The 24,891-nt window shown below is 36.3% G+C and overlaps 2 protein-coding genes across 6 annotated transcripts; one reads left to right on the plus strand and one right to left on the minus strand.

The window, feature by feature from the left end:
* Positions 1-1,201: 1,201 nt before the first annotated feature.
* On the minus strand, positions 1,202-15,952 carry LOC124185382 (putative sodium-coupled neutral amino acid transporter 11). 4 transcript variants are annotated; one of them, XM_046576093.1, is made up of 7 exons: positions 15,631-15,952; positions 11,900-11,953; positions 9,234-9,321; positions 8,120-8,329; positions 7,673-7,925; positions 4,585-4,933; positions 1,202-2,853 (listed from the first exon to the last, which is right to left on the minus strand). In XM_046576093.1, exons 1-7 carry the CDS (start codon positions 15,700-15,702, stop codon positions 2,428-2,430), a joined length of 1,452 nt encoding a protein of 483 aa, XP_046432049.1. In that variant the 5' UTR covers positions 15,703-15,952; the 3' UTR covers positions 1,202-2,427. The 4 variants fall into 4 exon arrangements, with proteins under 4 accessions (XP_046432049.1, XP_046432050.1, XP_046432051.1 ...); XM_046576094.1 differs by lacking the exon at positions 15,631-15,952 and adding an exon at positions 12,079-12,599; XM_046576095.1 differs by lacking the exon at positions 11,900-11,953 and having other exon boundaries at positions 15,631-15,951.
* Positions 15,953-18,479: 2,527 nt separating this feature from the next.
* Positions 18,480-23,950, plus strand: LOC124185378 (C-mannosyltransferase dpy-19). Of its 2 annotated transcripts, none has more exons than XM_046576087.1 (9): positions 18,480-18,863; positions 18,992-19,104; positions 19,370-19,507; positions 19,596-19,664; positions 20,019-20,366; positions 20,493-21,303; positions 21,489-21,651; positions 21,747-21,875; positions 22,050-23,950. In XM_046576087.1, the coding sequence occupies exons 1-9, from the start codon at positions 18,770-18,772 to the stop codon at positions 22,252-22,254; spliced, it is 2,070 nt and encodes a 689-aa protein (XP_046432043.1). In that variant the 5' UTR covers positions 18,480-18,769; the 3' UTR covers positions 22,255-23,950. The 2 variants fall into 2 exon arrangements, with proteins under 2 accessions (XP_046432043.1, XP_046432044.1); XM_046576088.1 differs by having other exon boundaries at positions 18,759-18,863; positions 18,948-19,104.
* The last annotated feature ends 941 nt before the right edge of the window (positions 23,951-24,891 follow it).

Below are 24,891 nucleotides of genomic sequence, written 5' to 3' on the forward strand. Positions count from 1 at the left end.
CTTTACGCCCTTGATATGAAAATACCATATCGGGTAATGTATGTTCACGGTAGCATCTCGATATGAACCCGTTAGATTATAATTATTTCCTCGTCTTTCCGTATGAATACGTGAAAGCTCCATTGGACTTGTGACGTGAATTGGACATGGCTTTTGCCAACCGCCTGGAGCCGCTGATTTCGCAGTTCTACAGCCTCAAGAGGCGACTGTTTTTCATGAGACTACGGTATATCTGTAAAATACATTACATCGAATCGTGTGTCAACCTGCAACCCCGTTAAATCAGTCTTCAGTCGCAAAATATGGAAATAGGGCGAAAAGGATGAATGGCTCTTGGATCAAGGTTGCATTCAATTTTCCTGGTACTATTTTGAAAAGTCTCACCAATGTTTCTTGTCTCGCTGGGTTGAAAAATTTCACGTCGACCGTAAGTTATCTATACATACCTATACATAACGTACCGTGCTATATACGTTTGTGCATCAATCACCGAACATTCGACCCTGATCAAAAGTATAGAAAAGTAAGAAGATTTCAGAACACTTTCAGATAGACATTGCCGAATAACAGAAGAGGCCGTCAGAAATTTTTAAATATAATTGTTAAATTCATATATTTGTCATTTGTATAATCATATATACATACGATTTCAACCTCATTTATAATACATTTCAAATAGACTATATTACAATTATATATCGAATATCTCACGAGAATAAATAATAGTCGAAAAATAAAAATCACAGACGAAGTTGTAGAATGTCGCAAATATCTATTTATGTAAAAAGGTTTGGCGCGAGAAAAAGTAAATTTATACGTATTGGTCTAGTTTTGTCTACTTATTATTTTCTTTTTTGTTTTTTTTGCTTTCCTTATTTTGATAACAGTTTTCCTCTTTTCTTTTTTCGTAAACGTCGACGGATTTGCATATACTGGTTTTATTTAATTCTAAATATTATATATAGTCTTCCTTGAAAGTTGAGACTCGGTTTCGTTTTTATTTATCCATCCTCGCGCTAAATCTTTTCATTTACTTATGCATTCTTTTCTTTTTTTATATTATTTCTTATTGTTAGAGATTCAAATCTGACTCCTCTATTCCGTCAGTTTCTAAACTCTCCACATATCGCAGCGTAGACGAAGAGTTTAAATTACATTAAGTTTCCCGTGTAATTTTTTCCATATGTACATGTCCAGTATCAATGAAACACAGCCTGCATGTTTAAAATATCATGTTTTGATTTACTTGACCTCATTCTTTGTTGTGTTTTTTTTTTGTTCTTTGACTTTCAAGTGGTTTTTCACAACACGGGAACAACACTATGCATCAGCAATTGGGTCTTTGCACGATGAAAGATTCAAAATTTTTGGATACGTATAAAGTAAAGAAATCTAACGTAATTAAAACATAGATTTTTTTCTTTGGTAATAACGACAATTGTGAATGTTATATGCAATTGAATGTTACAGATCTTCTAGTACGTGGATCACGTATATCTTAGCACGCGTAACGTCGTATTATCGTAGTTTTCAATCTGGTTTATTTGCTTCAGTTTTGATTCAATTGAAAAACGAAACAATACGACCTACTTTAATTCGCTTTTCCACTTTGTGTATATCGTGTATTATTTATTTCAATATTTCTCATGCAAAAACCAAATTGTCAATTTTCATCCTCATGGCAACAAAGAAAATTCTTTTCCACACTACAGTTTGAAATAACATAATTATACATACAGGTATATAATGTATACAATACATTACTTTGGCAACACGCGTTTTGGTATAGCAGCGATTGTCGAAGGTGACAAAATTCGTTTAATATATATTTATACACACATAACAATAGTAATAATATTATTATCATCAACTGTGAACACTGTTGCTCGTTTGACGATAATTTTTTTTTTTTTTTCCTTTTTTTTTTCAAATATTTGTATACGATTTTTAACGTTAGGTAATATTTTTCCTTTCTATCTTTGTGCTTGGTAAATACTTTCTTATGGTCATCAATGGTCTGCTTTCGATGCGTCGATGTCACATACAAGAGCTTCACGATTTTCAATACATGCATATATAGGTATAAATATGTAGAGTAAACATATTTCATCGAATCAAAAATGATACTAGATTTGCAAGCATAAAACTATTACCCATTATTTATACGACGTGAAATGCACTGTAAAATCTAAACTCAAAATGATCACCATACGGTAATAATTATGTGTAAAAAAATAAAATAAAAAAATATTGTGTAGAAAGATATATATCAAAAGTCTCAAAAATTTGTAAAATATTACTTATTATATTTAAAGCGGTTCGGTTAGGCCGAGCAGAAAATGAGGAAAAATGAATAAACATTGTAAAAGTAACTTGCGTTGCACGCATTGTGGACATCAGAACGATATCGGCCTACATGTAAGATTATTATAAGACACCAGTTGCCGGATCCGTAGTGCTTACGGTGTCCGTCGAATTGCCACAGTAAGCAAGCGTTGTCCCGTGGAAACAGGAGTCGGTCGAACCCGAAGTGAAGATGAGCAGCAGGAGTCCGGAAATAGCCGCGAATACCCCAGAAAGCATCAGTCCCAAAGCGGGAAGCTTCTTTGCCGAAAACAGCGAGCCCTCTTCGAGTCTGAGGTAGCAGAGCGCGGGCAGAATGTAGGCCAATGGTACTGCGGCCAGAATCCCATTAAGTTCGAGGACGACCCCGAGGCAGTCGGTTGACATTGAAATTAAGTACGTCACCGCTACGATGCTCAAAGTTATTATCAAGTACTTTCGGTCGGAGCCGGAAATGTAGGCATCGTGATTCTCCGTTTCGTCCGTTCCCTTTATCGCGGTCATCAGTACCTGTTCGAACGAAATGCACGTAACGAATCAGTGTCTTTCTCTGCTGAAAGTTTACGCACGGACGAGTGGATACCGCGTGAGTATAAATCATTTTCTAAATAATATACACCGTACGAGTTTTTAATACAAATTCGATTCACAATTTCTTCATGCATCCGTTAACGAAAATTGTATACTGCCAGGAAAGTTTCCCGTGTTCAAGTTTCTGATATATTTGGAAAGTATAATCCTTCGGCATTATTATAACCCCCCCATCTGGTTTTATTGATAAAACCACATTATTATACGTCCAGTGGTTTTGTTGAAAAACATCAAGATCAGAAAGGAAATTTGGAGGTATAACCATTACGTCATCGGTCCATAATACAGTTCAATTTTTACCGTATTTCGTTACGAATATTTTAGAAACCAGGCGATACTGTATATATAGTTCAAAAGACGAAGACTTGTTTTCTGCAATCTACTACAGAATTAATTTTCTTGTTGGAAAATGTTCAGGGGTGTCCCATGAATGTAAATTCAAGTTGGTGGGACGCGCGGCGGGGGGAGGGGTTAAGCTTTAGCCGCCATCTCGGAAAAGACGTTTTATCAAATATCTCGTGTATACAGTTGAAATAGTTTTCACAGATAATAAAATTCTCTAAAACTTTTATTTGAAACTTTTTTCTGTATAGTCCATAGGTTTTCATACATAGTGCGGCAAACTTTTCGCAAAATGGTTATTGCCAAAAATATAGTTAACGGTTAATGAAACAATAAAAATGACCATAACGAAATTTGTTATATACAAAATTTCCATGAAATTTTTCATGAAAATGAAAAAATCTGGCACCCTATGTTTCCAATAAAAGTCGTAGAGCATTTTCTTGACGATGACGCGGAATTCACGAGGTATTTGGTAAAATGTGTTTTTTTCCAAGATGGCGACCGAAGCTCAACCCCCCCCTCCACAGCACCAACTTAAATTCATATTTGGGGATGACCCCCAACATTTTCCAATAAGAAATTAAATTCCGTAGAAATTTGCATTATATGAAGCTACTTTTTTCCTCTAACTCTTGGCCGAGTACTTAAGTAAATTACCACGATTGTAGGTTTCGGAGTACTCTTTAAACAGAGCAATAGGATGGAATTTGTTTTCACCAATGAACAATTCAGATATTGTAGAATGGCGCTTGTTATACGTATTAATTAGAATCTGCAGGCAGCTATCTTTTTCACCACCTTACCGACCGTGCATACTAGTTTTAATTTCAAATTAGGATTGGTTTCTCTAGCAACTGCCATTCTATCATGTATAAGTTATTGAATGCCGGAAGGAAATAGTTATTTTCGTATCAAGGGTATAAACTGTTACGCACGTGATGCAGACAACATTTTTCATCCGACGTAGACATTGTAAAATCCCGTTTTCCGCCTACCATGAGGGAAATATATTTTATTCCTCGGCTTACGCTTGAATACGAGTACAGTATCCTCAAGTGTATAGAAACTGTTGCTGGTTTTCAATTCACCACAAAAATTACTTCGATAAATTGAATTTTGATAGTAATAGCAACGGTCTAATGTTTTTATAGTTGAAATAAATGCATATTTATCGTAGTAATAGTATAGTATCCTCGGTCCAACTACCTGAACCAATGGTAACGAACCAAAATACTTTTAATTTAGATAACACATTATTATCTGCGAGTTCTATGCGCATATCGTACATTACATCTCCGTGCGTACCTCTCTAGTAACGAAACACTCGATAGGATAGGTGAGCAGTATCGTCCCACTGAACATGACCCTTGAGAGATTCATAAGATCGTCGTCCCAGCAGTAGTTCTCCATCAGATCGCCTTGGACATCGGCGGTGAAAGTGGCGTAACCAGCAATACCGAATGCAGCTGCGACGATGAACGATGTAAGAAGGGACCAGTGAGTGACGACGTCCCACTTTTGCTGTGTCACTCTTTCTATTGACCCGTAAATGAGGAAAGTGTTATGATGGCACATGAATGCAAAAGCCATTATGCCCACCGCTGGAATGATTCCTGGAAGGTTGGCGAATCTCCAGCCGTCTTCGTGACTTGGCCTAAGGGGTTTGATAAATACAATGTGTGTATCGTAATGCATGTATAGGCTGTACAATATGCATAATTGTTAGATATAGGGGAGACTGGTGTCAGTTGTAACAGGGCGTTAATTGTTACAGCGAAGACTCCGTCATCTTGCTGATTATATCTGAACTGTACGGACTAATTTACAGAAGTTATCACCAACGTTTCGCAGAAGTTATGCAAATCCTTTTTGTCCTGTGCTCAATTGTCTATTTTTTGCATTCGAAAGTAAATATTCCCCTTTCAATACGTTTTCGTCAGGTGTGTAAACCATGAGTGTTGTTCATAATTGATATCAACTACCTCGAACTAAGATGCTTTGACTATAAGTGATGCAGGTTAGGTTATGATTCGGAGCACAGGATTTTTATTTGTGTATAGAAAATTGCCGTAGGTGTTAATAGTAACACAGTTCAAATCCTACTGATTTTTCCATCTTCATTTCTTACACAATTCCTTATCCAATTACAAAACCACCAAGAAGAAAAGGATAACGAAAAAACCGAGTAAATTCATCGATCGAAAGTCTTCGGACCAAGTTACATTTTGTTTAATCTGCTTGCAGCCGTATACTCAAAGCAACGAAGAATGGCTCCAATCTGAGTGTAAGAAATGTGCACATATCGGTTGCACTAACGGTAGTGCGTTATTATTGTATGCAACAACTATTTGTCCAACTGATACTTTTATTTGTTGTTGAATTGTTGTCATTTATTTTATAACAAAGATAGGGGAGACCGGGGCACGGCGGGGCCTCTTTAAAAAACTTCCAAACAAAACTTAATTTTTCTCATTTTATAGAGGGCTGTCGTGCCTCGGAAATTATTTATTTTATTTTCTCTCCGAGCTATGGCAAAATAATAATGAATTTGCTCGAGGTAGATTAAAATAACATGTACCCGGTGCCCAAAAGCCATAAAAAATAATTAGCGACTCAGGGGGGTTGTCGTGCCACGGTCTCCCATACGAAGAAGAAAATAGTACCCTATTCACGTTATGGTAACGTTAAAAGACTGTTTATCAAGAGAAAATAAATTTTTTCGATATGATTATCCCATGATACGCTTGTGTTAAAATCGATAGCAAGACTGCTACATTTCACCCCGGCAAGATGTCAATTGTAACGTGTGGCCGTGTCGTAATTCGATTGATAATAATAATACCCAGCGTATTTTTGAACTGAAAAAAAATTAATATAGTAAGAGTGAAGGTCAATGAATTCGGGAGCAATAAATCCAATCAGAAATTATCAATAATGAAAGAAAAAATATATTTTGTACAAATTGTTGCAACTGACCGGTATCAGTTGCACCATATAGGTGCAAACTCTTCGATGAATGGCTTTCAGTATTATATGTAAAATTATGTCAAGTTCTCAGCAAAAAATCCACGTGGGAAAAAATTTCTACCTATTCTCTAAAGTTTTGAGACCCAAGCAGATATTCAAGACTAACTAATTTTAAATTGCGTTTATAGTATTGACCGTTCATGTTGTACATTTCGTGTTGTTACGAATAAATTGGGCGTGGATGTTGATTTGTTAGGTCAAATGTCGAAATATTTCGAGTGAAATATTATCTCTTTGACGATAAGAAAAAATCCAAAATGCTTAGCAACAACAGAAAACAAAAATTTATCAAAGTTTCAGAAATCTCAGGTACAGTCATTTCAATTATGTTGTTGTGAAGCTTCAGCGTCTTTTGGCGAATAATATGGATGAATATGAATGGCTACTTTTTACGTGTCGTAATTCGTGATGCACAGTTCGTCGATATTTATCTATAACCGGAGTGAAATCCCGACTTCCTCTCTGGCGTAATGGAGTTTCAAATGCGTCGTCAAGGAAAGCTCGGACACCAGTTTTTGTACCAGTGTTTCGGCGCATTTTCACAAAAAAAAAAAAAAAAAAAACATTTTCATTAGAGGAGCTTAAACTTAGGAGGTAGATTATTAACCAACGATTATTTTAGCTAGATTCATTTTAACATTACAAAAACTGAAAACACATAACCTGTCACCGATTACATGTGCAAGCAGTAATTAATTTTCCAGCGATGAGCATAATATGTCTGACTACAATAACTACTGCTGTACCACTAAAATTATTGCGATCATGTTATTCGCTCAATCCCCCTATAGTCTGGTGATAAGTATACTTACTGCAGCGAACGAAAACAACAAAGTATTTTTCATTCCTTTGTTTGACCATGCAGTTCAGATATAACGTCAAATCATCGGTCAGCTCACGAGCGTAACCCAATATTGAAAAACGTAAAGGTGAAGCTTCTTAAGGAAGAGTTTTAAGAAATTCGATCGTTTTCCAGGTGACTTAGCTAGCGTAGGGTAAAGGGCCAGCTCTCGCCACGGATCGCGACAAAAGGAATCGTAAGCATCCCAAGTTTCTTTGTGAATCGTATTTAATAAACAATTTTCACATCCTTCGACGCATGGTTGACTCTAGGAAGTAAACGATCGGCATATTACTGCAATGCGGGTGATTAATCCTGTCAGCCATTATTTGGCCTAGAAGGGACGATTCATGCCACACATGTTGCAACATTTGTGAAACAAATGTTTGAGCAATTGAAAGATCTTGGAGCATAACTTTTCTAATTCCGATAACTGAAGTTCAATTGAAGCCGATCTACTCTATACAGTAGTTGAGAATGGATCTGGAGCATTTTATAATATGGAATACAAGAATAAGTACTTACACTACTGAAGCCAAGGTACCCATCCTAACGAAAATCGTAATCAGGATGAATCCCACGCAGACAAGAGATAGGAAAGATATTTTCGCCAGTCTTGCTATGTTTCTGTAAAGACACAGAGGTATCGTGATGCATAGGGTGGCCAGCAGAATGACGACCTGCCTTTTGGCGAAGATGTTCGTCTCATCGATGCCGGTTACCCTTATCAATACTTTGGTTACCGTATCTCCGACTACGACGTTGTAGGACACCATTGCTGAAAAAGGAATGTGACAGTTTCGTGTAAATATCAAGATATTGAGTAGCTAGGTAAAAGAAATGATTCCAATCTCAGGCGTCTGAAATGAATTAAAGACATTTTCACGGGAAACAATTAAAACTAGTTCAAATTTCAAATTAAATTGCGCTCAAGTACGTCTCGGGACTTGTTTGCTTTGTACGTTAACTCACCTATAAACGGGTACATGAACTGCAAGGCGGTGAGTATGTAAAACCCAGGTCGTCCGAAACTGGCTCTCATTAATCCCTGGTAACTCATTTCCCCGCAGATATGACCGCTCCGGACCATAAGAATAAGGGAATAGTCGGTTAAAACTGCTACAAGAACCAGCAGCCCGAGTCCCATGCCGAATCCAGCCTGATGTAAAGCGTAGGGTATACCTAAAATTAATTTCTAAAATTAATTAGCTAATTCAAAACCCTCACTTGCCGACGGTCGTTCGGGGTCACTATACGCGTAGAACTCGTTTTGCGTAGCATCAAAGCAGATCTAAAAATATGCTCGCGAGTTTGGAACATTTATTCGCGAGCAAGTGCCGCTTTTTCCATTTCGAATATCTTGTATCGCTAAATTGAAAATAATACTGAAATTGGAACAGTGCTTGCTCTTTGCTTAATTATCCATCAAGACTGGACACGTTAAAGCTGTTACTGCAATGAGTATTAGCTCCAAAATCGTACTCGGTATTTGATGGAGGCTTACTTTTGATACAGCGAAATACTTTTAAGGTTTTAAATTTCCACTGTCCCTAAAGTGAGGAACATTTTTCTTTTTCGATCAATGTCATGCACAGCTATTGTCATCTCGCTAAGTAATTAGAGAAATTGCGATTATGAATATTCGTGACTGTTACGATACGGAAGTTATATCATAGTTCAACACAATTGTCTACATACAATCTGTTTTCGTCAGATATACATAACGTATAATGGTGAAAGATAACAATGTATTCACGTGTGATAATCGATCTCGTAAAATGGTTGCAGTTATGCAAAGAAAATTGTTTAACCATAAACATGTCATTTAAAAATGTTAATTTGAGATGAACCAATTCTGAATCACTCATCTTCGCACTTCTGTATTGCATATTTTATATCATACTCGTTCAAGACTTGTGAGACCCGTTGCACTCGTAACTAGGTCATTCCAGGCAGTGCAAATCATACATCTTACCTCGATAAGCGTTTGTGACGTTGTTTTTTTGTTGAATGATAATCCGTTTGGTGCATCATGGATCGCGCAGGAGAAATTAGTGAAATAATTGTAATAATTGTTATAGCGTACCGATAACACCGCTGCCGATAATCGAATTGATGAAATTGAAACTAGCCAATGGAAGGCTGGTGAATTTTTCTGCATCTTCTTCGTCAGTCTGTAAAATAACAAAGAATAATTGCAAGATATATACGTACATCAGAAAATATCAGCGTGAGAAGAGTGGAAATATTTTATTCAAATGTACCGTTGTCTAGAAGGCGAGCGCGATAAGAAATAAAGAGTGTAAAAAAAAAATGGATAAGAACCTATTACAATAGAGGCAAATTGTTAATTGGCAAACACCAGCGATTACACTCATGCAGATGCAAATTGATGCAGACTCATCTCGTCTCCAGCTGATCTGTCTGCCATGAAATGAGAGTATGTAGAACTGAGAGCATGTATAATCAAAATCACTGACCCAAATCCATCTACACAGATATGGCTATAATATATGTGTTTATATAGGGCATTCCGCGTCAAACCAACACTTCATCGGCCTGACCCCCTGGGATTCTGATGTCCAATACATTTTTTGGTTTGTTTTGGTCAAAAATGATGCTTCTAATTTTTAAAAATTTTTCCGCTATTTTGTAAAAGTGCGATAACCCAAAATATCCTTGACATCCATTTAAACATTTTTAAAATCGATGCAACTTTTTTGTAAAATCAGGGACTCGGAAACACACAATTGGAATTTATTTTTAATGATGGTTTCTTCTGGTAAAATATAAAATAAAAAAAAAAACTTTGCTGTGGTAAAATTCGATTATCTTTTTTTTTTAAAGAGTAAAACGAAGGAAACTATGCTTAATTCGGAAAAAATCATTTCCTTCATTTTTCTCTTGGATTAATAAAAAAAAGTCGAATTTTATCAAAACGAAGTTTCGTTGATTTTATTTTTAGGGCTGCGTACCTTAAAAGGTAAAAATGGAGCCCTTATAGGATCACTTCGTTGTCCGTCTGTCTGTCAAGAACCACTTTCTCAGGAACGGGTAGAGGTATCAAGTTGAAATTAATTTCAAATACCAAGGTCTACGGTCCCTAGGAGGTGTAAGAAATTCAAGTTTCTAGGTCAACGTAATCAAACGATATGGTCACTTATGTCACATATCTTGATACTCCCAAACTCACTCATCATAACCTATAGGTTACTTCGTTGACCTGGATCACGGAATTTGGAGAGAAGCATGGTCTCGCAGCACAAGTAAAGGAAAAAGTCCAAAAATAATAAATTTTTAGTTATATCACATAAAAGAAAATAATTAAGTTTGTACGAAACCCTCGGAGCGCGAGTCCTACTCGCACTTGACCGGTTTTTTCCCACAAGAAACCATCATTGAAATAAATTCCGAGAGAAAACATTTTTTTTGTAAAAACAAAAATAGAAAAATATTCAACATTTTTCATCCCATTTTCGAATTACGACGAAAAGATGTGTTTTCGGGTCCCTGATTTAACCAAAAAGTTTCATCGATTTTAAAAATGTCCATCTTCATATAGAGGATATTTCGGGTCGCCACACTTTTACTAAATGGCGGAAAATTTCGAAAAATTTGGAATATCATTTTTGGCCGAAACAAACCAAAAAATCCATTGGACATCAGAATCTCAGTTGGTTTGATTTGGAATACCCCATATAAATACACATTGTATGCATAATGTCCAAGATTATTCACAGTCGTTAGTCTCGTCTATAGCTACGTAAATTATATGTGTGTATCTATGTACAGAAGTTACAGAGCAGATGGAGAATATCGAGGATGACTTGATCAGAGAAGTACAATAAACATTATAATGACTGCAGTAATGATATGAGTTATGGAAATTTATACACGGACATGAGCATGATTAAACTGCAGTATGGAAAATTACTTATCTATCTCTTGAATACAAAATCCCGGATGTTTCCATGCCTGAGACGGAAAAAAAAAATTGAGGATTTCTAATCGCCACATTCATACGTGTAAAATGCTTATCGACTTGCAGTCACTTCTTCTTGACTTTTTATTATCTCAATTACATAACTAGGCGATTATATCGATTCTCTAATATCATTGTAAAGGGTTGAAATTAGAGGAAACCTATAGCCGTGACCGTGAAACCAGGAAATATAAAAGTTCGCATAAAAATTTCATACAAAAAAAAAAAATGAAAAGAGCTCTATGTTTCTGTTTATCGACAGCACTCGACTAAACTTACAACGATGATAAAGACCGCTATAGTATGTATACATCTGATCTATCAGAGAAACTTAGGACAAGGGTAACGATCTGGAGACGTGTGTCATTTGTTATACGAATAAAAAATGAGTAGAATATGAGAATTATTTTTTGTTGTCAGATAAAGCTTAATACGAGCCTTCCAATAGTTAGAGAGTACATTCGAGGGTAAAAAACTATTATTACACAAGAAATCCATTCATCAAAATAAAAAAGTGTGACCCACTGACACTGAGTGACAAGAAGTACTCTACCTAATGTATTCATCGTCATTACAGTACGCGAAAGCTTAACGCAAGCACGATTTTTGCCTATACTCATATTGATCAAATAGCAATTAAGCGAGTATAGTGCACGATACATCGTAAATATATTATACACATTGATAAAAGTAATGTTAAGCGAGCAAGTCATGTAAACTTATATGCGGCGTAACGAGAGGTAAATCCTTAGCCTGAGGTTTGGCCTTACCCTGACCAGCTGCTTCATGTCGTCGTAAGTATCATCCGATCCAAGACTGCCACCCTGTCGAATCGAATGATCAATGTGTGATCCAGCGCATAATGAGAATATTTTCCCGAAATCACGCGCATCATTAGTCGTACACGACAATTACTCGACATAGTTTCCAATACAGTGCGAAAATTTACCGTCAACACCCAGGTGATGTAAGTATTTTTCATTATAGACGCTTAGGATGAATTACCAATCAATCGGTAAAATTGGAGGAACAAAATTGTAGTAAAAATTAAACGGTACTCGATTGACCCTTTCCAACGCCTACGTTTGTAAATAAAAGTTTCTATGTGAAATATAGCCTCCTGTTATTACATTTTATCATTAAAGTGAAAACTACTGGTTATATTATTCTGAACCTAGGTCCCTGTGAAGTTAATTTATTACGACAACTGCCTTGACTTTGACGTTCTTCAACTGTGAGATATGACATTCTGCAAATTGTGAAATAAACATAATTATATCATCAAAGACTATTCAACTGATGTTATCAAACTGTGCCATCAAGAAATACTCTCAAGTCAATCCAGTACCTACTTCGAAGATATTCTCCCTTACAACAATGAAAATGCGCTCTTGAATCATCATAAAATGCGATTAGTAAGGGCAAATTTTTTCTTTCAATGGATACGTCTTACATAAAATACAATATCTGAAGCGATCATATGTTGTACGTTTTTCCAATTCTATGTAGTTGAGAGTTTCAAACATTTTTCTATTAATGAGGTCAGATTACATATTGCACCAAATTTCACTATGTACAGAACTATACGATCAATTAGTAATAGTGACGGCGATGTAGCAGATGAAATTACTTTTGCAAACGAAAGTTAAACATCACGTCTGAAACTGTGACTTCCTGTAACTCCTTTGAAGTTAGAGAGCTTTTATAAAACCACAAATAATACCAAAGAACCCGACTGTATTTTAAAGCGCATTCATGTGACGATTGATTCACTTCGGAAAGTAAGATTACATTCAATATTGTATCCACGTATCTGGAGAACTGTTCACTGACTAATATGTGGAATACACGGCATGCGCTGCATTTACTGCCTAATAAAAACAGTTCCGACACTTCATCTATCAACTATTACTGAACTTGTTTATTATTTATTCACTCGAACTGGGAACACGGCGCAACTTTATTAAAAGCAACTGGTTTGATCGTCGACAAGACTGATTAACTTTGCTAAAGTGACATTTGGTGGAATGTAGCTGGAAATAGCCGGTTTTTTTACACATCATTTCAGTATCATTTTCATTGCAATGAAACGAATTTCGAGGGGCTATTCACTCCCGAGTATATTCGCTTCTTAACTATCTTATTTAACTTATTTTACCTAGCTATCCAAAGTCTAGTCGGTACTCGCCGATACTCGTCGATACTTATCGATACTCGACGATACTCACCAGCGATGACCGACAAGTCTTTAGATAGATAAGCAAAATAAGTTAAGTAAGATACTAAGAAGCGAGTATACTCATAAGTGAATAACCCCTCGACGAATTTACCTATAAATGTGCATGGAGAGATAATGTATAGTACGGTAATATTTAATGTTTAGATGATCATTCTTTAAATATTCCTGAAAGTAAAGCGTCGCGGAAATGTACGTGTCAGTAACACTGAGCAACAAAAATGAAAACTTTTAACTGATCATGTATATATGATATTAGAATATTTTAGATACGAATAGTTTATTGCAATATAATTTTTTTTGTTTTTCCAAAAATGTAGTTTCTTGAATAAAAAATGAGGTTACATATAGTATTACATTAAACTGGTCATGAAAATTTTGTAACAAGAAAGGCGTTTACTCATTTTTAAATACCTGTCTGCCCTCGTTATAAAACCATATTTATTTTGATACAATCAGGTCTAGTTTTTGTGTTACAGCTACTATCAGTAAAATTGAATGTTTATCGTTGTCACGTACCTTTTTTGATTCATGATGCTTTGTCATCAATTCTAACTAATTAACCGGTATTTATAGTAAATAACGAAACACTCTGAATCAAAAAAAATAAATAAGTCCAAACGATAAACATTCAATTTCACTGGTATTGGCTGTAACAAAAAAAAATAGACCTGATTCAATCAAAAGAAATATGGTTTTATAATAAGGGTAGATACATATTTCAAAATTAGTAAGCACCGTCCGTGTTACAAAATTTTGTTGACCAGTGTAATTTATTAGTGTTTATACTATATATATTATATAGACATGACCGCGACGTTTTAAAAAATTCTGCTGAAACGGACTTCGCGTGTCTCGAGTATAATAAAAAATCATCAGCATGCCATATCAGCGTACACCATAAAATATTTATTCGTCTACGTATGATGATGAGTTCGCGTTCGCTATGGCCTCACATGTGGAATTGAAACATGATGCTGGGTTGTATTGGGTTTGCAGACTCGTAAACCACTTAGTACGATAATAATTAACGGTATACTCTGTACTAGTTTAATCGGAGTAGCGATTATACTATGCTTGAAACCTACATTTAAGTGTGAAATTAGCTTGTGGTCGGAAGTGGTAACGCAATTAAAGAGAATCCAATGTAGGTCCAACACTTGATGTTATATATATATATATTACATTACATAATACGTGCTAAACTGCTTGTGGTCATAATTCATGGATGATAAAATTGAAATTAGAAAACGGGAAAAGTTGAGAGTATTTTCACGGAGTAAGCGGAATAGAAGTAGGTCAAGATAAGAGAGCATCAGATAATTTGAATTACAAATTTTTTTTATATCATGTGGGTGTAAAAGCACCGCGGATTCCTTTCCAAGTTCGAAAATGTTGTGTGTAAGTGCAAGGTTGAGATGCGACCCGCATAAATAAAAAAACAAATTCATTTTGAAATTGAACTCAGGCATCTCGAGATGTCTGCGGAAATAAACCTCGCACCGCTATTTCAATTTCTGTGCTCAAGCATTTCCGGAATTTAATAAAGTTCTCTCCTCTGAGCCGCAATAGTGGATCAAAATTTCTCAATCACAGAATTATGTTTCATTGAAATATAAGTGGAAGCACACTGCATGGCAATTGTTTCATCATTAAAATAATGACCTAAAGACAGTATTGTTATAAAAAAAATTTCAAAATCGTTTTCATCGGAAAGAAATGCGTCTAAACGGCAATGAGTTTTAAACTTTGTCAACTGGCAAGTTCAGCAGCTATAATATTTTGAGTTTAGTGCGAGTCTTTCAACATATCTAAGCACCATTACGCCCTATGGCAGGGGTTTTACACGTTGAAGTATCACTGTGACACACGCTTCCTTAAAGAACTGCATTAAACACATGTTGGTGTAAAGTAATTAAGACACTTCATGCCAATGCATCGTGAAATCCGTATTCACAAGTTGCTCAAAACTGTGAATGAGCGTCGACGACAGGTATTTGACGCACCTCTAGAAGCGTGGAAAAACTTTACCACTCGTAAATTCGCTCATATTGCACAGACTACGTCTCCATCGCACCCTAAATCTAGTATTCAGACTCCTGAAGCAACGACCGTATTGATGGTGTGTAACACTTTTTGCTTTTGTAGATTGTGTAACCATTTTTAGATCGAGAGTTAAGCGTACGATGAAGACGTAGTCATATATATTTATAAATATATAACACTCGTATAAAGATAAGATTGACAGCAAATGTGTTTACTTACATCCTCGAAATTCTTTCTTGCGTCTAAGATATAGCTCTTTTCGTTAACGCGATCCGGACTAACGAGCGCCATTGTTATACCAAAATTGTGTGTTGGAAAATGTGTAACAACACAGAACTGTAATCGGTGAGTTTCAATGTGGTCAAATTTTGACGGGTCTAGGCGCCGCGCGGGCCTAAAAGGAAGTGTGCGCTTGACTCGAATAATAGGAGTTTATTGATTGTGCGGCGCAACTCTGGAACACGCTATATGTCTCTGTTGGAACAAGCGAGCTAGTGCGCAATGTCGTCTACCTCGCCTCGCGTACGACACGACGTTCTGAGCTTCGCGGCTCTGACGAGGCTCGAGAACCCGCGACCCTCTGTCCGTTAATCGGAGCGATCGATCTCCCCAGGTTCGTTGCTCGACGAGATCTAGATCTTAGATCCATTTACCGCCGTCGCGTCGACCGTGATTGGGAAGTTTGAAATTCAAATGGATGTGCGGAGGGAATAAAGCCTTTTATTATTATTACTTTAAGCCTCACAACCGATCTGAAATATCAATCAAGAATAACAATTAGCAATATCTGTTTTGACTTGTTACGGGTATGAAATTCGTAAAACATTTTTGGGTAACGGCAATCGGAAATTGCGGGAATATAATCGTTCCTTGAATGTTATACCTATATAATGATCAGGAAGGAAGAGGGGAGGAGACATAACTCCCTACTCTTTTCGATGGCAAAGGTGGGACACATTCTGGCCGGAAGTTTGTAGTTCCGATAGCGCCGCTCGCAGCGCTGGTTTCGTATGTTGCATCGGAAATTTGAACGTGCTCCACGCGCGCCTGACGCGTGCACAATTTTTAAATGCATTTTTCGTGTTACAGCCATCAAACGCAGCGCAAAAGGCGATATCAGCGCTGCGAGCGGCGCTATTGGAACCATATTAAAACGACACACTCCTGACCAGAATGTGACCAAGTTTTATAATGTGGAGATATATCTGCTCTCCTCTTCCGTCCTGATAATGACATTCAGCCCTGAGCTAATATTTTCTTCAGTTGGGTGGGTTCGGGGGTAATTCTATTGTTCTGCATTCATCGACCTGTTTTATGGGATTTCAATGTTAAATCGAGTCAGCATAGCAGAAAACTGCAATTCCCCCCCCTAGCCCTTCATCTACCTTTACCGTACCTTTACACGCACAGCATTAATAACGTAACCCCCCCAAATCCAGTGTTTCGTTTAAACTCTGGTTAGCGAAGCTTAACCGGACATTTTGGTATTGTGAAACGCAAAGTAATAGTTAACTTTGGTTAAACCGGGTTTACGCGGTAAACTCTGTTTAAAATCAAGTTGTGGAACCGGGCATAAGGTATTGAATTGCTAGGGACAGATTTATATTCATTCGTCAACAGAACAAACTTCTGTAAGAAGTATCATGAGTATACTTCCTGGGCGGGTGACATCATACTGAAACAAAACTGTGGCCTGGAATTTCGCTCTTTTCGAATCTAAAGAAATCTCAGTGCACAGCCGCTACCCTACATAAAAAATCCGACAGAGACCCGACAGAGACTGTCGGATTTTTTATGTAGGGTGATGAAGTACGCTTTATAGCGGTGATCGTCGATCATTTCTTATGCACAATCGAAACCACTGATTCTATATATCAGTCCCTGAAACCGACTCGATTGCAAGAAACTAGAGAAGACACAAGAGACAGCACAGAGAACGTCAATAGACAATAAACTGCGATTTTGCCGTCTTGCAGTCGCAAGAAATCGCAGTGCACAGTCCCATGAGCACTATAAGACCCATAAGCGAATCAATAAAATATAGGGTACTGTCATCGTTAGGTGAAAAAGCCTAGTCAACGCTGCCATTCCCTCCCCGCCCGTAATGCCCTTTTGATTACTTTTAATAGAATGTACATGGTTGGTCATTTTTAGCAATTTTCAGTCAACATTAAAGATTATATCTTCGCTCCACGGTCACGGCAATTCACATTCCATTCAGCATTCAATTTCCAAGAGAGTATAGCCCTGGGAAATATTTTCTGCGGCTTCAGAGGGCTAATCGTAACTGGATTGAGTATTCGCCGGTAATTTATATAATTCACATATTTTGTCGGTAAGCGAAGACGTTGCTGTGGCATCCAGTCGATAACAGTAGATTCAACATTTGTTGCTACACATAAAATAGACAACGACATACCATCTTGGCCAGTATGTCAGTCAGTCGTACTAGAACACTGAAATATAGTGTACTGGAACCACGAAATAATGCCAAAGAAATCGAACTCAGCCGAGACCGAGTTCGAAAGTTGGTTCATTATACTGCGTGAAAAAGTACGTCCGCAGAACGGAATAGCTACATGCTCGCGCATGCGCTTTTCGCAGTATAGCCGTGTCCTTTTCTTTCTCATTGAGAGTGCAAGGAGAGAGCTCCATGCATATATAAGTAAACATCACAGACTGAATATAGCGACTTTAAGGCGCATGATTGTCAATCACGCAGGGAAAACAGAAAACATCAATGCGGTCGCATTTTATTATTCCTGAAAAAAACAGAGGATCAAAAGACGCAGCAGTGTGTTGACATCAAGTTATTAAAACATCATAAAGATTCTAAAAGTCTTATAATTCGTTATAACTTTGAACTCATGACATAGCCTCACTTCACTAAAATTTAAAATTGTTTACGTCGTTAAGCGGGAGTCTTTCACTCGCACTCTCTGTGAGACAGCAAAGGACACGGCTATACTGCGTACAGCGCATACGTCAGCATGTAGCTATTCCGTTCTGCGGACTTGGCCTTTTTCATGCGGTAAAATGAGCAAACTTTTACATGCAGAGTTCGGTCTCCTTAGCATTACTTCGTGACTGGAACTATAGAACTATCACCTATTGATCTGTTCTAATTTTTGATGTCGCTAAGTTGCTATTTAATTTTTGTGTGTATTTCAGTCACCGGTGAATCCATTACTTTTATCATCTGAACATCTGTGGTTAACCGTTATGTTCAGATGAACTTCGAGAATCTAACAAACTGTGCAGGGAACTGAAGTGTCGATTGACCAGTAAAATATGTAGAGGCATCCCTCTATTGTAATCGTTTATTCAATGGCTGTTTATCGCATGATGATGTTTAAACATGGCGACAAGCAAAGACAGAAAACGAAAAAATAATGAAAAAACTACAAAACACTTGTCTATATTTTATGGAAAGACGTGGATAATAATCTTGGGTAAGACCATTACATATTCAAAGTGATAAATTACTTTCGAGCCGTAAACATCGGGAGTTAACCTTTCCGGATTGCTTACTACAGCCAACTACAGTGGGATTGATGCACTATTTTCAATTGTTGAACAGCTATTTTCCTCGCGCCTCTCCACCACATTCATGTATCAACACTTTTTGAAAATGATCGACACTTCTCTCACTTGTCTGAGGTGGAAAGAGAGATGTCCTTCAGAACGGAAATGGTAATTAATTATTGTCACTCATATACACAGTCAAACAAAAGTTTGATCACTTGCCACTATTTACTAGGATTTCTAGGTGACTTTGCAACATGCTTACAGCTAGGTACAGGCATGTTTACCGACTAAATGATAAAGGCGTTTATTTACTTTCATTTTCAAAGAATTTTCCTGTAATTCTCAAAGAAAGATGGAAGTAATCAAGCTTCAAATTTGCGCATGTGAGAATAATAGAGAAGTAATATTTTCACTCTTTTATTTGTTTCAGGGGATGTATTATTCTTATTACAAAACTATTGTTGAGTCTGAAACATTCTCTGAAGGATTACACAAGATTAGGCACGACAACTTGACCGAATATCCAAACACTATCAATGCTATTAAAAAATTCAATTTGTTTCCAGAGGTATTATTTTAACTATTGTATATTAATTTAATCAACTTTCCTGATTTTTTTATGACTTATACTAAATTTCTGTTCCTTAAATTTCTAGGTTGCGATCGGTCTACTGTATCACAATTTCAAATGGCTTGGTCTGATCCCAGCACGATTATGCTGGCAGGTATGTAAATCATATTTTTGTCCTGAGAATTTCACTCTGAAAATTTGTTGAAATATCTATGTAATCTGATACCCTAAGTCGAATTTTTTTTACAGTGTTCTGATTTACTCTGACGATTGTCATTTCGCAGATTTTCAGGTATAGGTTCTCGGAAGATAAGCAGGTTGAAAATATATTCGGACCAAAAGAAAACTACAGGAGTTATCAAAGAAATAATAATTTTCAACTTTTTCCGTTTATCTCAATATTTCTGCATTGTTGTTCCATAAGAGTACTTAATTCACAAAATTTTTCAGGCTATAATCTCAAATATATCACATACATCTTCATTCCTTATACGTATCTTTATTTCAGATTGAACGAGGAGAAGGCTTGTCTCCTGTGACAAGCTGTGAAGGCCTAGGGGAGCCAATCTATTTTTACTTAGAAGTTGTTTGGTATTGTGCCTCCGCTACAGTGGCAGTACTCTTTCTGTATGCCGTCAACCTAAGTGATTCCATCTATGGCGGTCTAATAGCAGTCGCGTTGTTCTTCTACAATCATAACGACTGTACCAGAGTTCAATGGACGCCACCGTTACGTGAAAATTTTGCTTACCCTATATTACTGTGCCAGATGTTTAACGTAACAGCTATATTGAGGCAGTATACGAAGAATCGAAAAATCATCTGGAACGATATTTATCAAGATACACCAAGCAGGGTAAATTGATTTTCATGACACCTACTTTTACTCAATCCATTACAACTGATATATATCATACTTTTTTTTACCGATTTAATTACCAAATTAAATGCTCTTTTACTACAAAGTATATATATTTTTCAGGACATGGTTATGTGCACCCTGCTGAGTTTGCTCTGCTGGCAATTTTCGCAATTCGTATTTGCTACTCAGCTATTTGCGCTATTGATATTGAAGTGGTTGAAAATAATTCCCAATGAACTCTACCTGAAACTGTGTCTTATACACGCTGTGCCAGTAACCATTTTTATTTTCTGGACACAGAGCAATTTGCTTCTTTGTTCCTTGTACACTTGCATGTTGATTGCAAGCACTATTTGCTCTGTTTTGAGCACCAAGCTACCGCGTACTATAGCGCTGCCTCTCGACGTTGTCAGCACTATATTTGGGATGCAATTTTTGAAATTTTTTTTGTTAAACTCAGATGACGATGCACATGTTTTTGATATTTTACTGTCAAAGTTTACTAATTATAAAACGTTTCACACAATGTTGTATACTTGTTCTAGTGAATTTGACTTTTTGGGGTATGACACTTACGAAGCCATAGTAAAAACGTTTCTTTTACCAACAGTCATAATGTCGGGTGTTTTAGTTTTGTACTATTGGTACAGATGTTTCAATACAGACGGTTTTCCCAATTGTATCGAAATGGATGTCGCCTATAATGTACTGCAAACAGGAGCATTCGTAATTATGGCAATTCTCATAATGCGGTTGAAACTTTTCATGACACCACATCTCTGTATCATGGCCAGTTTAGTAACAAGCAAACGATACTTAGAAAAAGTTGAAATCCGGAACCCAAATATTCGTGCCTCTTTATTGGTTCTACTATTCGCGTCTATGTCGTATACTGGAGTCCAGCGCCTTTACGAAGAACATGGATTCGTTGGTATGAAGATTTTTAAATTCCATTATTTACTTGCAAGAATAGGTTTTTCTTTACGGGATTCTTTATTCCTTTGTCAAGATCCACTCTGGTTAGTTCAGTGTATTTCAGATCCACCATAATGATTTCTGTAAATGACTTGACTATGTCATCACTAAATTGGATACATACCGAATTCCATGTTACAGGTGAATACAGTAATATTGAACAAGAACAATTACTAGACTGGATACAGAAAAATACACCAAGCAACGCTGTATTTGCTGGTAAAATGTCATTAATGGCAAATATTATGCTGTCTACTAGAAGGCCTATTGTTAATAATCCGTATTACGAAGACAAAGAGATGAGGTCTGTCGAGCCGTCAGTGTAACACAATAAACAACTGTCTAATAGCAATACTATAACTTATTTGCTGCTGGTTCACTTGTGTCCTCTGCTTTCAGAGATCGTACCTTGAAGGTGTATGAGATATTCAGTAGAAAAGATGTTTCCACAGTTTATGAAACTTTGATGGAAATGAAGGTTGACTACGTTGTTATGGAAGAAACGTACTGTTACGATGCCGGTAACCCGTGAGTACGATTTTATTTCAATTACTGAGCTTTCAATATGCTTATATCATTTATCATCATTACCAGTCATAGCCATTCCTAGCCTTTTTGAGCTAAACTTCACCTTATAGTTTACTCATAACTTAGTCTATTAAAGATATTATAATATTTTTACTCAAAATTATCGTTCTGTAGAAAGCTTGGATGCAAAATCACGGATCTATGGGACATGGTGGACAAACGTAATCAAAGGAGACCGTCGGTGTGCCCGATTTTGTGTCGAGGAAACTCATATCCATTTCGAAGAGTATTTGTGAATGGCCGTTACATTGTATTGCGTTTAGAACGATCCATGTCTGTTGAATTAAAACCGAAAATCACGGAGCATTACCAATTCTGAATTCGTGAATTCAGATAGGAAGGTATTCTAATCTGAGTGGCTATGAAAGCAGAAAATTTAAGAACCCTGATATGATCGGGAAATTTTGTGACTTGAAAAAAATAGGGAATTGTTGAAATTCGTTCTGTGGTAAAGTTATTTAGGAAATTGTACGTAAAAGTACTGTAATAGTTTAGCCACATAGGATTCTCAGTTCCAACCAAAGTTAGCGCTTAATTGACAATGTTGCTTTTTGTTGATTTTTAAAAGAATTCCAACTTGACTATTTTCAACATCTTTTACGATGAACATTTGTTGTGAGTTTAGGTAGAGAAATCATTCAGTTCTGACTGGAAAATCTAAAGAAATCAGGAAATTTCTAATCTCATTCTTTATCAGCACTCGGTTGTTAAAAAACCATGCAACTGAGTCATTTTCGAATAACGTTACATCGGGGTGTGGACCATGTTTGATAAAACGACGTTAAAAACGTTTGATTTTCGTTTAAAAAAATGTGTCGATGAATGCAAAATACAGAGTGATTGTCGTTTCAATTAAGAATTATAATAAATCTATACATATATTCAATCATGAGAGTCAAAAATTATTAGAAATGATTGTTAAGTTTTTTTTATGTACCAAAAAATATTAATTATAGAGGTAACGTATGCAACTGTAGAGAGCAAGGGTGAGGGGGGGGGGAGGTCTGGGGTTTTCCAAATAAATTCTCTTATCAGTTACTTTTTGTCTGGCCTTTGCAATAGTCTTTGTTCAAAAAAAAATTAAGGATACGTGCGAACGAATTATATCTAATTTGGCGTTCGTTGTGTGTATTTGAGAGATAAAAAATTGCCGAACACGAAGCAATTACTCAGATTCCTTGTGACAACATTTTTAACTTTGACAGTATCTAATAAATAATCGTTTCACGCAAACCAGTTCCTCGTAAATGTCTGTGAAAGTTAAGGTAGAAGTACTTCCTCAATTCTCGGACGTATAGTATTATAAAGAATGGTTGTTCTTCCTGCCGAAGAGTTCTTCGCATACAAGTACATCTTCCATAGGCTAGAGACAAGATATGCCAAATGTTAGATAAAGTGATCTTGCCGAAAGCGTATTACAAATCTTAATATATGGTAACTGTCAACAAATTATGTGGAAAAAATTCGTCGGTATATAATCAATTTTATAGAGAGTTGATCAATAACTTGCGACGAAAATATTTTTTTTGTATATAATTAAGTGTACTATAAATGGAACCGTATAAAATTAGATAGTTGTTCGGTAATCGGTAAAGGAGAAAAGAAAGAAAAAATTTAATCAATCGAGGATTGTAATAATCGTGTTATAATTATAGTGGGAATGCTTAATAATTAGTGTTGATATTAATAAATATTTTTATTCAAACTAGTTACGTCTTTGCAGGATGCACCTACTTCTGATAATTTAATTTTAGTTTTATCTATGTTCACCTACCAAGCCATGCAACTGCTGTATTAAAGGGCCGCTGTGCTATATTACCTATAGTTATTAGGGTCAACAACCCTAATCATGTACATGACAAAGGGTTTCAATAACTCATTTCCAGCAGCATGCGTCATCTTGAACCTGGATTTCTGATCCTGCTGTTGTATGATTTTTCCTCAATTACCCAACGGTGTTGATACATAAGTGTCAATGTTTCTTTCAGATCCAATAAAATTTCATTTTGTTCTCAGTTGCATCGGTTTGCTGCACCTATCCAACAAAACAAAGTTAATATACTTTAGTAGTGTCTGGTCGATTAACTCTTCTAACAAAAACTAACTCACAAAAACTCTTCTGCTCTCTCTCTCTCTCTCTCCCCCTCTCTTTCTCAACTTCTCTTTCTATGTGTGTGTGTGTATTCAATAATTGAAACTGAATTTTCGCCCTTAATTCTTCGAGTGAATTTTGCACAATTTGATATGACTCCATCAGTGTTTATACCCAATATGTTGAGTCCAGAAGTTTTAATGAAAACTTGATCATTCAGTTCCTTTATAATTCAAGAAGTATCAGCACAGCTAAGAGTTTAAAGTTATAAGTAGACGGTCGTTGCAATGCGTTTGAAGACCTGTCTGAATAAATCAATTTCTATTTTTAGGGACTTTGGATTAACCCTTTAATTGCACACGTGAGAATTCATAGTGTTGAGATTTCGTACCAGCAATAAGTGTCATTTTAGTGAATTTGGTGAGACAGATCTTTTTATACAAACTTGTGTCTTACCAGGAAACCATTGTAATTTTTCCATTTCAACGTGACAAATTGATTCAACAAGAAATTTTACCAAAGAAAACATCTTACAGTTAAGAAAATCTTTCATTATGCCGTAATTATTACAGTTCGAAAATTTGAAATCCGAATTCTTACTGCATGGCATAGTGTTTAATTCACGAGTTAAGTGACCGAGGTGTGGAATTCACGGAAGAATCGTTTCTTTTCAATCGAGTTCAATTTGTTTCAATTATGTTTAATTCTGCCTAATTCGAAGACCTAAAGAATCAGAATTCAGTGAAAAGTTTTATTTTGTCACTGGAAAGTCGAAATTTCTACGACCACTTTCTCTACTAATATTTATGAGTTTAGAAGAGTAATAACAAATTTCAAGCTTTTTAATGACCATACCATCAAGAT

This window comes from Neodiprion fabricii, chromosome 6 (assembly GCF_021155785.1).
Source record: "Neodiprion fabricii isolate iyNeoFabr1 chromosome 6, iyNeoFabr1.1, whole genome shotgun sequence".
NCBI classification, from domain to species: domain Eukaryota; kingdom Metazoa; phylum Arthropoda; class Insecta; order Hymenoptera; family Diprionidae; genus Neodiprion; species Neodiprion fabricii.

Bases quoted from the DNA above. Each gene is read 5' to 3' on its own strand.
- LOC124185378 (XM_046576087.1), top strand. From the start codon at position 18,770: ATGGCGACAAGCAAAGACAGAAAACGAAAAAATAATGAAAAAACTACA. The intron at 20,367-20,492 runs GTAAATTGATTT...TATATTTTTCAG, and splicing joins ATCAAGATACACCAAGCAGG to GACATGGTTATGTGCACCCT. The intron at 21,652-21,746 runs GTCTGTCGAGCC...CTCTGCTTTCAG, and splicing joins TACGAAGACAAAGAGATGAG to AGATCGTACCTTGAAGGTGT.
- LOC124185382 (XM_046576093.1), bottom strand. From the start codon at position 15,702: ATGGCGCTCGTTAGTCCGGATCGCGTTAACGAAAAGAGCTATATCTTA. The intron at 11,954-15,630 runs GTAAGTAAACAC...TCGATTCGACAG, and splicing joins CAAGAAAGAATTTCGAGGAT to GGTGGCAGTCTTGGATCGGA. The intron at 9,322-11,899 runs GTAAGGCCAAAC...GTTATTTTACAG, and splicing joins ACATGAAGCAGCTGGTCAGG to ACTGACGAAGAAGATGCAGA.